A 13916-nucleotide genomic window follows, 5' to 3' on the forward strand; every position below is an offset into this window, starting at 1 on the left:
ATGTCATTCTAATGAGGCAATGAGTGAGGTATCTGTTCCGCTAATGTACTGTGCTGCTGTTTCTGTCTCGTGCTTTGCTGCAGTTCATCCCAGCAGGTTTGTCAGTTCACAGGGGGAAAAGGCAGTTAGCAATATTTCCTGAAGTTAACTCATCATCTCCTCACAGGCTCATCAGAGATGATGGGGAAATCATATAATCTAAAGGAAAACGAATTACCCAGGGCACACACATTATTGTAACACTTCTCTCCTAGGATTTCAGATGAGGAGATAAATGTGTTGACTCACAAATTTGGAAGATAAACAAGTACATTAACTTTAAGCTGGAGAGGTTTGATTCCAAATTTTACAGATATAAAAGAACAGTAAAATATTTTGTGATCTGCTGTCTAGTCACCAGGGCTGCCTACCCTTGTTAAATGACCTTTCTTTCATCTCCCCTTGAGACATTAACATGTCCTAATTCTTGAAAGTTCTGTTACTATTTTAAGCCTTTTCTACGTTTATTTATTTGGATTCATTAGGCTGCCGTTCTCTACAGACAAGGCTCAAGGCGGCTTACAACAAAATCATGTACAATAAATAACTTAAATAAAAAAACCAAAGTTAAAATACATAAAAAGGTAAAAGTCCTCTGTCCAAGCACCAGTTGTTCCGACTCTGGGGTGGTGTTGCTTTCACGTTTTCATGGCTGTCTTTTTACGGGGTGGTCTGCCATTGCCTTCCCCAGTCATCTACATTTTCCCCCCAGCAAACATCATAAATAAAGCAATGCAGTTTCCAAAATTTCAGCTTCCACAAGCCGCCTGGAGAGGTTGCGGGGGGGTGGTATGACAGTGCTAGATTTTATACTGCCTGTTGCTGTCCTCAACCAAATGATTGGTGGAACATCTCTGCTTTGTGTGTCCTGTGGAAAGATAACAGATCCTGCAGGGCATGAATGTTCTCCAGCAGAGAGGTCCACCAGTAGGGGCCAGGGCCAAAAAAGCTCTGGCTCTAGTTGAGGCCCAGCTGGATCTCTCGGGCCAGGGAGCACCAAGAGGTTCTTTTCCCCCCAAGCATAACATTCTTCAGGGGCATACTGAGAAAGGTGGTTGCAAAGGTATGTGATCCGCTAAACCATTTGTACTTTTTCACTTTGAGTGGCAAAACAGAAACATTTGGGTTGTAAGAGAAACAGTCAGAATATAACAGTCCTCAACTGTACTGCATTCTAATTCCATATTGATCTCACCAAAGAGATATTTACTTTTATAATAATTGTGCTTATACAATGTGCATTGAATCCACCCCACCCCTGACTTCCTAAGAGATACCACAAGGTAGTGTCTCTCATTACTGAACAATAGAAACTCCGCATAGAACTGAGGGATTCCTCTTGGGGAGGAGGTGGCTGATCTGAGACCTCTTTTCCCAGGGTGGGCAACTACAAAATAGCTCTAATTAAATTAGAAAGTAATCTAATTACTGAGCCTGCCTTTGGTGGGGAGGATGGGATATAAATAAAATAAAATAAATAATTAGTGCCCTAGTTAAGTTCCCCACTTCCTGTCGCCACCCAAATATTTCTGGCTGTGGGCCTGTACAGATGGCCCAAGCTAGCTTGATCTCATCAGACCTCAGATAAGTTAAGCAGAAGCTAAGACCCTGGTTAGTTATTGGATGGGAGACCACCAAGTAGTCCAGGGTCTACTACATAAATGCAGGCAATGGCAAACCACCTCTGAACTGTCTTGAAAACCCTCTAGGGTTTCCTTAAGTCATCTATGACAATGGCACTGTCCACAACATTTCAGCCTCTGTCTTGACACTTTGTGATCATCCTCAACTCAAGAAAAAAAATATCACTTTTTTAAATTCAACATTCAGAACCATGTATGGGTCGATGTCACCATACACAACACAAGCCTTCCACCACTTGCTATCAAAAACCCAGAGTGCCTGGGCCTTCTTCACCAGCTGGACAAAAGCAAGGATATCTGGGTTCAACACTACTGCATTTTGAAAGATGGTTGTTTATATTTTTATGCCAGCATACGTTCAACACATGCCCATGGTAAGTGGCTGATTTATTTTTTTTTTTCGTTTTAATTAAATCACTGTCTCCAGGTTTTTTTAAAGCAAGACCCAAAAATGTATCACACATCAGGGTTTCTCTGGTTTTTCTTCAAACTTTCCCAAGCATGTTTTGCTGTGAAATTTTGAGAGAGATTGCAGTAAAACCTGGATGGCTGCCATGTGAATCCTGGATTTTTCTGGTCCCACCCATGCAGCAGTCAATCCCTGCCCCTCATGCACCCACCACTGCAGGGAGCATTTAAAAAAAAAAAGAAATGGAATTGAATATTTTTATGTTATAACAATCTGTGTCCAATGGTCTCTGTTTTTGTTGTTCTAGCAGTACATGGCTCTTAGACTTACCAGGTCTCCTGCTTCAGTGGGAGACCTTCCTCCCCTCACTGTCACTCTCTGTCGTTACTCAAGTGAGAAGCAGAAGAAAAATGGCAGGCAAAATGGAAGGGTGAATGGCACAATGATGTCACTTCTGATGTGACACCATCATGCCAGGGTCACTGCTGGCCCAGTAATTCTTTGCCTAGCCCATCTCCTGCCAGTTGCCAGACTGTGAGCTGTGCATCTGCTCACTTCTAATGCAGGAAGAAGTTCCAGTGCCATTCTCACTCTTGCAGACCTGGGGAAAGGACTGATAAACACTGCCCTTATATTTTCCTTAAAGAGAGTCAATTCTTTATACATTTCTGTTGCTCAGGGGCAGCCCTAGGGCACACAGCACCCTAGGCAAGCCTGCCCCCTGCCACTCCCTGCCACTCTCCTCCACGGTGCTACCCTGAAACACCACGCCCCACCAACCAAAACCTTCCACTCCCCCAGGGACAGGGCTTGTGATGATGTAGGGTGGGGTGGGCACCCGGGCACTTGCCTTCATGCTGGATGGTTGGCTTCCTTTGCCTCCCTTCCAATTCTGGAAGGGAAGCAGAACATAGCCAGCAGTTGCATGCTGGCTGGCTTCACTTGCCTCAAAACAAAGCCAGCCAAGGTGCAATGACCAGGTCACTTCACTTCCCTTCCCTTCCCTTCCAGAATTGGAAGGGAGCAGAGCAAAGCCAGCCAGCCGGCTTGGCTTTGCCTTCCTTCCAGAATCAGAAGAGAGGCGAGGCAAAACCAGCTGGCCAGCATGCAAGTCAAGGCATTTACCTAGGGCACCTAAATGGTAGGGCTGCCCCTGCTTTTGTTTTTTAGAATAGTATAGAAGTTTCCAAGTTGGCATGAGAAATCAATTTAAGCCCAAAAAGTAGTAAACACAGATGGAGCTGCCAGTTGCACAAGGGGGTCTTTATTTAGACCAGTCTAAATCTATTCATTCAATAGATTTAGAATGGGCTAATGCTGTGTTTAATTTTTCTAATGAAGTCTGCTTGATAAAACATATTGGTTCTATTTTTGAAGGTGTCAGGGGGAGGGTTGCAGGCAATACCAAGCCCCCATAGGGTAAAGCCCAGCAGCCATCAGGCCCTGTGGGGTGCCTGATACACCTTAGAAAGAGATGCACACCAGCCCTTTGATCTATGGCAGATGGCCTTTTAAGACAGCAGCTGTCGGATAATCAGCTGTTGGGAAGTGCCGCTCCGGGGGTAGGAAAGGAGAGTAACCAGCAGAGCCGGCATGTCCGTTAGGCAATATTTGGCATTTGCCTCGAGCACCAGCTCTTGGCGGGGTGCAAGCCTCGGCTTTCCCCGCCCCATCAGGCTTCTAGCTAAGCAAGAGAAGCTTGGGGGGGGGGGGCTTGCGTATCACACTCACTCCTGAGTGCGATATGCAAGCTAGCCTCGGCCTTCCCCACCCTGATCAGGCTTCTAGCTAAGCAAGAAGCCTGAGCGGGGGTGGGGGAGGGCTTGCATACCATGCTCACTCCTGAGCGCGATATGCAAGCTAGCCTCAGCTTTCCCCACCCCATCAGGCTTCTTGGAAAGCAGGAAGCCTAAGGGGAGGAGGCTTATGTACCGCATTCCTTGCAGGAGCACTATACGCAAACTTCGGCTCTCCTTGTCCCTGGCCTGCTAGATGACGTCACATGTCAATTTCCGGGGGGGGGGGGGCTGCACAGGAGTCTGCCTTTAGCAGCAGAATTCCTAGCACCAGCCCTGGTAACCAGGCAAAATTTGCTCAGGAGGTGTTATTGGTGTCTCATGGGCTGAGCCATACCCCCTTAAGGTTTCTGGGTAGAGAGAGGCTACTGGGCATGCCCAAAGCCAGCTTGGGTCTTCAGAAGACTTGGGGGAGGCCAAGGAGGACAGTCCAGCTCTGTATCTTAGCTCAGAGTGGATTAGAGCTATGGGAGAGGAGATGAATTAGGGTAGTAACCAACCCCTACCCCTCTTTGTCTAAGGGCAAGAGAAGGCCCACCATCCAAGTCCTGATGCATGATAGCTGGGGCTGGGATTCTTACAGAAGGCATAAAGTGTCACCCCACCAGTTTCTATACCCAATACTGACTTTCCAAGATCTTTTGGGGAGAGGTCTGTTTCTGAGTTTCCAAAAAGCTGCAGTTGCAAATCAGTTTCTCTGTTATTCTTTAAAATTGCTTGGATGTCATGAATACTTCCATGCATGTGCACGTTTCTGTATATTTTGTTTTTTCTCTCTTGATTTCCTGCAGTAGTAGAAGTTAGGAGCTTCTGCTTGCTAAATGCTAAATCACTGAGTGATGACCCCCTCCTTTTTTATAGGTGGGATTTACTTGCAGGGATACATTGTGAGTGAACAGGTCCTTGGTTCCAGGTCTGTGATAGAAGTTAAACCTCCATCTGAGGAATTTAAAACATTCTACTTACGTGCAGAAAGTGTAAATGAAAACAAACGGTAAGATGATTTTATCCTTCTGCCACCTTTACTAAATAAACCTTGATTCTCTTCCTAATCTGTTTCTACCTGCCTCTTCATACCTTTCTTTAGCTGCCGATATAATCAAACTGAAGCACAATGTGATGAGTCCTCTGATTCACTGCCTAGATGACTGTTCCAGGAGAGATAAAATATACCATGAAAAGCAATAGCTCAGATTGGTAATATTCCTCATAAAAGTATATGTGTGGTCAGTTCTAATAGAAAAGTTCTATTAGAAAACAGGAAGTTTAAATAGGAGAACAGATGGAAGCAAACCTAAATTAGGCTTCAAATGATCCTAACAGTTGTTTTTAAAGGCATTAGGAATTATAAAAGACATCCATGGAAATGCACAGATAGGGCTGACATACAGCCTAGTAATCCAAATTTTGTCCACATCCTGGGCACGTATGGGCTATTAATTTGCTTAAATTTTCACTCTCACCCTTTTTAAAGTCTGTATAGATGCTGTGGAGTTATTTGGGTGGAGCTCATTGTCCGTTTAAGTGTTTTGACCTACAACAGAAAAATAGAGAACAGGACTCATCATTCCCAACTCAATCCAGATTTTCTAGGACTTGATACATTCCAATCAATCCAGGTATCTGTGATAATGCAAACCACCAGGAACTCATTCAGTTAGATGAGAATGTTAGGATTTTAGTTTATTAGCTACCAAAGTAATCTTTGAAACCTCCTACATGATGATTTATATGCTATCATTTTTTAAAAAGAAGCCTGGATTAGAACAGCAACTCTAAATAATTTAGAAATATTTGCTCATGCATATTTCTCATGAATTATGGTCATTTTCGCACTCACCTTAATCAGCAGCGACGACCCTCTTCACCGCGCAGGATCTGCGCGGATTTTGCACTAATTGCCGCGGAGCACCCAGAAGAGCCGGAAAGTCCCGGTGCTTTTGCGGCGCAAACGGAAACCGCCAAAAACCAGTTTCCGTTTGCGCCGCAAAAGCGCCGGGACTTTCCGGCTCTTCTGGGTGCTCCGCGGCAATTAGTGCGAAATCCGCGCAGATCCTGCGCGGTGAAGAGGGTCGTCGCTGCTGATTAAGGTGAGTGCGAAAACGACCTATAAGACAAAAGAACCCACCCACACATCCATTCATCTATCCCAGGAATGGACAGGAGGAGATTTTTTCCAAGTGTGGAGAGATTCCTGAGGTTTGCAAGGAAAAAAAACATAGAAGTGGGAAGTTAAAATCTCCCCAAACGGAAAAGTGATGTGTGTACAAGGCAAGCACACTGCAATAGAGTTGGCACAAACCACATTATTATGGTTCAGTTCATGGCTGAACCACTAACCAAACCATGAAGCTATATGAACCGGGAAGCTGGTTCACAAACTGAATTGGTTTGGATGAGTATGTGACCCCTGCTTTCTGCTCACCATCACTTTCTGCAAGGAGCAGAAAGAAAGGGTTTAAATGGCTCTGAGACATCACTCAGTTGTTTGGTTTAAATGGCTCAGAGTTCAACCCAAGATGTGTGTGAGGCTATTAAACAGGGAGGAAATATGGGTCAGCGAATGGACAGGATTTTCTCTCCCCCACAACTTCACATGGCCTCCTCTTGTTGGAAGGATCTGTCAGATATAAAGTGGTATGCTAAGATTTGTGGTACAATACCTTTGTCTGTCTTTAAGAAGGTTTTTCTGTTTTTGGTTTTTTTGCTGCACCAAACTCAGACAGAAATTAAAATCTGAATTGTTGTGGTGTTTTAAAAGCTGAGCTATAGATATTTCTCCTAAAGATACTTCTGAAAAATTTACCATACTGCTGGTCTCAGTTTGCTATCATATCTGCTGGCACAATTATGCATATGCCATGTTGATAAAAAGCTATTTCAAGTAGTGTTTGTCTAGCAGTTATGCAAATGACATTCATTTCACTGGCCAGCTCTGATTTTTCCTTCCTTCCAGATGGATTACTGCACTAAGAACCTCAGTCAGTAAATGGCTGCCTTTAAACCAAGCCATTCAAGACTTCATGAACCGACCACTGGAGGAGACAAGAATGTAAAGTGGAAATCTTCAGTCTTTTGTGGCAACCATCCTTTATTCAAAGATAATTTAGAAATATTTGCTCATCCATATTTCTCATGAATTATAAGACACAATTTTGTAAGCATTAGTAAATAAATTAAAAACCCACTTTATCTTACACTCTCTGATACTTTTGCTTCCTTGTCATGTTTTATTTGCCTTATCCCTCTCCCCTTTTTCCATAGGAGGACAGACAGTATAATGTACTCAGGTGTTTTAGTCTTGTTCTCTTGAAAATTTTCTTCTCTGAGTTGGGAGGATTTTTTTGTCACACGTTTCTTCCTGCAGTAGTTTCCTACCCTTTTACAAAGATTAAAGCTTCATATTCCTGAATAACATTTTTCCTTTCCATCTTTCTCTGGAGTCTTAAGTGCATTTGCAAACTGATTCTAATGGACAATTGTAGCTATAAATAGCAGCATATAATTTTGTGCTCATATGCCAGTTGATTTAATTATAAGTATCTCTTGTCATTGTGGCAATTTGATGGTGTTTTTCATGATGGTAGGTTGGTATGTTTCTCTCCAGACTTTCCTGCAAATTCCTGCTGAAATTATGAAGGAATTTGCTGCTATTTTCTATGGTCTAATTATTTTTCAACTACTTCAGAGGTTTTATTTCTCAATCTAGTATTACTTTGAAAAGGAAGACCCAGACCTCAGATTCAGTGGGAGCTCACAGGAGTGCAGCTTCTGAACCTTTCTGAGAGTTCCACCTCCTTGTCCATTGAATAGTATGTGCAGCTGCATAACAATCCCTGGATGAGCTCCACCACCTATTTTTCTACAAAATAACCCCTGGGAAGACCCTTGTGTATTTGATGTGTTCCTCATAGGTATGTCTGTACCTTGGTTGACTTTACAGGAGCTATATTATTACATACAGTTGGATGCATAAGAAGAGCTAGCTAACAATGTGAGAACTTGCATCAACCCATTTCTTAACAATGAAGGCAAAAATTAAAACAGACAACGCTGTTACAAGAGGCATAATTACACTTAAAACAAATAACTTTTGATGTATATTTTGTTTGAGCAGCTCAAACATTAGTAATCATCCCAAAACAAATTAACAGTTTATTTGAAATATCTTCAGTTGAGAATTCTGTCTTCGATGGAAGTTAAGTTCATAGATGTGAGTACCCAGATGGAGGTTCAGGTGTCTACTTTTCAGAATCCTAAACATCTCTTGTTACATCTGCTCTTTTTATTCACACATACACCTACTCCCTGTGGCCAAGGGGAACCATGCAGTCCCCGATGGCTGCTTGACCAGCCATTAAGGCCTAATAAAGAGCAAATCACTATTTTTCAGAAAGCACCATTCCTTTATCAAGTAGGTGTTTGGGAGATAGGTCTACAACCTCTGAATTTAGTGGCACTTCTAATGATGGGAGAACAGAGTGCAGAGCCCCACAGGCAGCCAAGCACTATTCCTAGCCCTCCTTGAATGAGCGGGACAAAGAAAGAGCAAGAGTCCAGTAACACCTTAAAGACTAACAAAATTTGTGGCAGGGTATGAGCTTTCATGGGTCACTACTTACTTCTTCAGATACAGCTAGAATGTGAGTCCATCTGTCCTATATATATTGGAAAGTGGAGTGGTTTCAGATGCTGAATGACATTAGCAGGTAATTGACAATAGCGAGTGAATGACAATCAGGCATGATTGAATTAGATGTGATATGCAGAGGGATAGTAGGCATGGAGAAAGCAGCATTGGTAATGAGACAGGAAACCTAGGTCTTTATTCAGTCCAGGTGGATGCATTGTCTTGAGCTTCATTATCAGTTGCAATTCAGTAGTCTTTTTTTCTAATCTCCCTTTGAAATTATTTTGTAAGAGAACAGTTACTCTTAGATCAGCAACTGAATGTCTGAGAGATTAAAGTTTCCCCCACTGTGTTTTTGAATGTTGTGGTTTCTAATGTCAGACTTATGTCCATTAATTTGTTGTTAAAGGGGGCTGGCCTGTCTGTCCATTATGGAGAGTGAAAGGGCTTTGTTGACACATGATGGCATAAATCACATTAGAGGATGAGTAGAAGAAGGAACCTAAGATAATATGGCTGATGTCACTGGGTCCACTGGTGTTGCTAGGATCCATATAAGAGCGAAGTTAGCATCTTGTTTGTTGCAGGTCTTGGTACCAGAGTCCATGTTACTGTTAAGTAGTTCATCATTGTGGGTGAGAAGTTGTTTTAGGTTAGCAGGCTGTCTGTAAGCAACAAAAGGTTGGGCCCCCAGTGCCTGTGTGAGGGAAGTGTCACTATCTAGCATGTAGGTTGTAAGTCATTAATAATGTGTTGAACTGGCTTGAGTTGTAAACTGTAGTGGTGTTCTGTTGTCATTTTCTTTGGGCCTGCCTTTTAACATTCTGTCCCTGGATATCATTCTAGCCTTTCCAATCATCTTTCTCATTATATCAGGAGGATACTGTACTTGCAAAAATGCTTGTTGTAGATCCTTGAAGTGGGTATCTCTCTGAGAGACAAGGAAGATACCAAGGCCAGAATGTAGTAGTTTGAAGAGCTCCTGAGCCAGCTGAGTGGCAGGCATTTCTGGCCACAGTCAGAGAGGGAAGGGAGCAGATACAAGAAGATTTCCTACCCAGTATGAGCCTCTTGACAGAGTTATTTCTCTCACAAGAAGGGACGCCCCTTCCAGGTCACAGCATACCCCACACCTCCCATAACATACCTGAATACCCACTAGGAGATGATTTAATTTCATTTTTTTATTTATACCCCACTCTATCTCGCAAACAGGCTCTGAGCAGCTTACAACATTAAGAAACCTTACAAAACATCGAACAAACTACATCCATACTAGATAATCTCATAATTACAGAATTGGGTAGACTTAGCTCCTATCTCATTCTAGAGAAGGCTAAGCTAAATTTATTTATTTATTTTATTCCACTTATATCCTGCCCTCCCTGCCAAGGCAGGCTCAGGGCGGCTCACACAGACATGCATATGCATGTTTCAACATGGTAGTACAGCATTAAAACCATAAAACATAAGTAAAAATAAACATAAAATACATAGTTTCGGTGCCATGATCTTACATTTCCAATTTTATAGGTTTCTGTATAGCAGATCTTAAGTTATCCTCTCTGCAGCTGCTATACAGGAGATTCTTGGTGGTGGTTCATATGTTGCTTTAAACTGTAGTGGCCAGCAGCCTAGTTCACAAATGCCTGGTGGAAGAGTGGCGTCTTACAGGCCCTGCGGAACTGTATGAGCTCTCGCAGGGCCCTGACCTCTTCCGACAACTCATTCCACCAGCATGGGGCCGCTACAGAGAAGGCTTCGCTCTAGTTGACATGAGCCTGGCCTTCTTAGGGCCGGGGATTGTAAGTAGATTTTGTGATCCAGACCGAAGTGTTCTCCGGGGAACATGTGGGGAAAGGCGGTCCCTCAGGTATGCAGGCCCCTGGCCATATAGGGCCTTAAAGGTAAGAACCAACACCTTGAAGCGAACCCTGTATGCAATAGGCAACCAGTGCAGCACTTTCAGCACAGTGGAGGACGTCCAGAGTGCTGCAGCCCCTCCCCTTCTACATGTTTTTCTGCATGCTTGAGTTATTCCTCATTTTGGGGGGAGTCAATTCACAAGCATTGGAACTGGTTTGGGCACAGCTGTTCCACATGCCTGCCCTATCTGTGCATTTTCACAGTTGGCGAATCAATTGATTTTCTTCTGCACGTGTCTTCACTATGAATACCAACCATGTACTGTGAATGAACCATGAATATGAATGAACCATGAATGCCAACATGTACTGTGATATACTGAAGCAGAGCATGATCCCCTCCCTTCAGAGACTGGGCTGCAGGGCAATATTCCAACATGATAACAACATGATAACGATTTTCAAAGGAGGGTGCTATTGTCATCAGTGACACTACGGCACCCTCTTTATTTTTTTTTTTAAATGCCCCTAAGATACTGATTTATCAATGTGGTGGTGTATGAATAGGCTTATGAATTCCCAGCTTTCATTCAAAATAAAGTACTTAGTATAGAGACAGAGATATTCCTTTTTCCTTATATCTCTAGAAACTGACAAAGCTGGGAATTCAGAAAATTTTCTAAGCCTATTGTTGCAATGTTCCAGTAATATATCTATACTTTAGTGCAGGGGTGGCCAACGGTAGCACTCCAGATGTTTTTTTGCCTACCACTCCCATCAGCCCCAGCCAGCATGGCCAATGGCTGGGGCTGATGGGAGTTGTAGGCAAAAAAACATCTGGAGAGCTACCATTGGCTGCCCCTGCTTTAGTGTCATTTAAAAGAAATCACTCTTCTTCCAGGTGTGTGGGAGAAAGAGTGGTATGACCAATCATGGAACAGCGGGCGAGACGTGGGTGGGACAAAGAAATCAGCAAACATTAAGCCAGAGAAAAAACCCAATTCAAAATCAGCTTTTAAACAAATTGGGGTAAAAGAACCGGGAAGGGGGGAGGAAGTAAAACCCCAAATGAAAACTTAAGTCCCCAAAATTAATGTGGAAATCAGGGAATAAACCAAAGCAGTATGGGAACAGAACCCATTAAAAATGTAGAAAAGCCCTGAGGCCAGTGGAAGGGAAGGCATTACAACTTTAGGCACTGAAAGGCACAAAGGCCCAGGCCCTAGATTAGGAGTGTCAAACATCCATCTCACAGGCCAAAACCAAGCTGTAATCCACCCTGTGAGTGGGGCTATCTTCTCTCCCCCCGTCCACTACCCACCCATCTGTCCTTAACCTTCCTCGCTGCCACTGAGTGCAGGAAACAGACAGCAGGGCTGTCAGACTTTCCACTTACTTGGTTTCATCTTCATTAGCTTATCCTGTGTCTGGGTCCTCCTCATGGTGGGTCCTCAGTGCCTGGGATTGGCTGCTGGCTGCCTGCTCTGATGGAGTGAGGATAGGTGGCTCTCCTGGAATTCCACCAGCAAGAAGGGTGTGCACACGAAAACCCTGCACGTGTCTGGCCTTCCTTGGCTGGCTGGATTTGGGCATGGGGGAGAAGCAGGGGAGCTGAGCTGCAGGTGCACAGCCACCGTGGAGAGACAAAGCCTGGCTGGAGATTCCCTCCAGGTATGCACAAGTGAGTTGCCTCTGGATGGCGTGTCCAGAGCCAGGGAGTACCTTTGAAGAGAATGCTGCTGCTGTGATAGAGCCCCTCTTTGTTGAGCTGAGAAGGAAGTGGGGGGGGGGGGCTGAGCTAGCTTCATCATGAGTCAGCCACCACCACAGAGGAACAAAGCCTGCCCACAGGCTGCTTGCAGGCACTTGCAGAGTATGTGGCAAGGTGAACATTCTTGGGAGAAGCCACCGCAGCAATGGAGCCCTTCTTTACCAAGGTGAACAAAAGCAAGCTGGCTTCCTTGGGAGTCAGCCCCCAGGAGAAGGCAAGGAACTTGCCATGAAACACATGCTGCATGGGAACTACTCCCAAGGGAATGTGCATTTGATCATAGCCTTGTTGCTCTTTGGAGTTGTTGGAGAAGGAGAGCTGTGGAGGAGGCAGGGTTGGGGCTTCTCCCTCTCTCTATCTGAGCAGAAAGTTTCAGTCTCTGCCACAAGATCTGTGCTGCAGCACTTTAAAATCCCACTGGGGTTTTTGGAGGTGAGGGAAGAGACTGGTCAAGGAAGGGAAATGAGCGACTGGAACTCATAACTCAAGCCTTGATGGCAGGTCTTGTGGGAATCCCATGCAAAAAAATGCTGCATGGAATGCAATTCTCAAAGGTATAAGGTTCATTCAAGGTATACTGTGTTAAGCATGTTTGTATTTTGTACTTTAAGCTTTCAAAAAATCTTTAATTCTGTTTGTCTCTGTCCCTTATATAGTTTACAGTATATCTCTGCTACCTGGCAATACATATGATGACACCCATATCCCAGCCCGACAAAGTCCAATTTATTTCAGATCTGGCCCTCATAACAAATGAGTTCACCCCGACCCTAGATTCTAAGACTTCTGTGTCCCACAGCAGGATAGATGAAACTGGTGATTATAATCAAAGTTTCTTACAGTATTACTTTTGATGACTTGATTTGTATACATTATACTTTTTATGTACCAAGTATGTATTTGTTTATTTCTTATACAAAGTGGATAAGCTACCAGACTGGTTTTATTGAATTACAGCAATAAAAGCAGCAACTGCTGTTTATATGTTGGAGGGTGGGGAACTGTCCCCAGTAAATCAAAAGTTCCATTTTTGTCTTTTGGGTATGCATTGTTAGCCTTTCGACATTGTAACTGCTAGAGCTGCTGTTTCTATGGTTCAGCTCCCACACCAGCAATCACATTTCTGAGTAGATGAGGTGTTCTCAAAACAAGATATCAACCCATGTCCCTTTTTGCATCATGTTGGATGGTATGTAATAGCTGCTGGAGAAATGCCATTCCCTTTACTGAAATAGAAACAGGAACCAGCTGCTGCTGGCTTCCTCAGCTCTAATGTATCCCAAAGGCCAATAAAATCTTCCATAAGTGGTCCAGTACTGCCCCCTCCCCACATGCTGCATTGCTACATCTTTGCAGTGTTGACCACATAATATGTTAATATTTGATTTATTCTGCTAGTTCACTGCCCTCAAAAATAGAGCTGGTTTTTCCACTCTGTTTAGGAGCAAATGTACACACGGTTCTATGGATGGAAAGCCACAGAAGGTCCCCAGTGTGCTTTCCACAGTGGCCTAAACTAATGGGCAGGATACCTTGTTGGACCTCAAAAGAGTTTTCTGTTCATAATTGTTATTAACCCAATCTTTGCTCAAGATACCAGAATTCTAAGAGCACAGGATTGCTAGGTTCTAAATTGCTTAGGATAACATTTAAACCCCCCCCCCCCCCCATTGGCATCACAGGGAGACAGATCAGCAGTATAGCACCACACTGACAATAAGCTCAGCAACAGTATCTCCTCGGCCCACACCTCAGCCCCTATG

At 43.8% G+C, this 13916-nt stretch overlaps 1 protein-coding gene across 1 annotated transcript in view; it reads left to right on the top strand.

Annotated features, from left to right (window-relative positions):
• Window positions 1-7084, top strand: part of LOC132570134 (uncharacterized) — a 92009-nt gene extending 84925 nt beyond the window's left edge. Inside the window, exons 9-11 of the mRNA XM_060236568.1 lie at window positions 1870-2056; window positions 4749-4881; window positions 6844-7084. Of these exons, the coding sequence (XP_060092551.1) occupies window positions 1870-2056; window positions 4749-4881; window positions 6844-6943 (420 nt within the window). The 3' untranslated portion in view covers window positions 6944-7084. The remainder of the gene's footprint in view (window positions 1-1869; window positions 2057-4748; window positions 4882-6843) is intronic.
• Window positions 7085-13916: the final 6832 nt, after the last annotated feature.

This window comes from Heteronotia binoei, chromosome 4, assembly GCF_032191835.1.
Source record: "Heteronotia binoei isolate CCM8104 ecotype False Entrance Well chromosome 4, APGP_CSIRO_Hbin_v1, whole genome shotgun sequence".
NCBI lineage: Eukaryota > Metazoa > Chordata > Lepidosauria > Squamata > Gekkonidae > Heteronotia > Heteronotia binoei.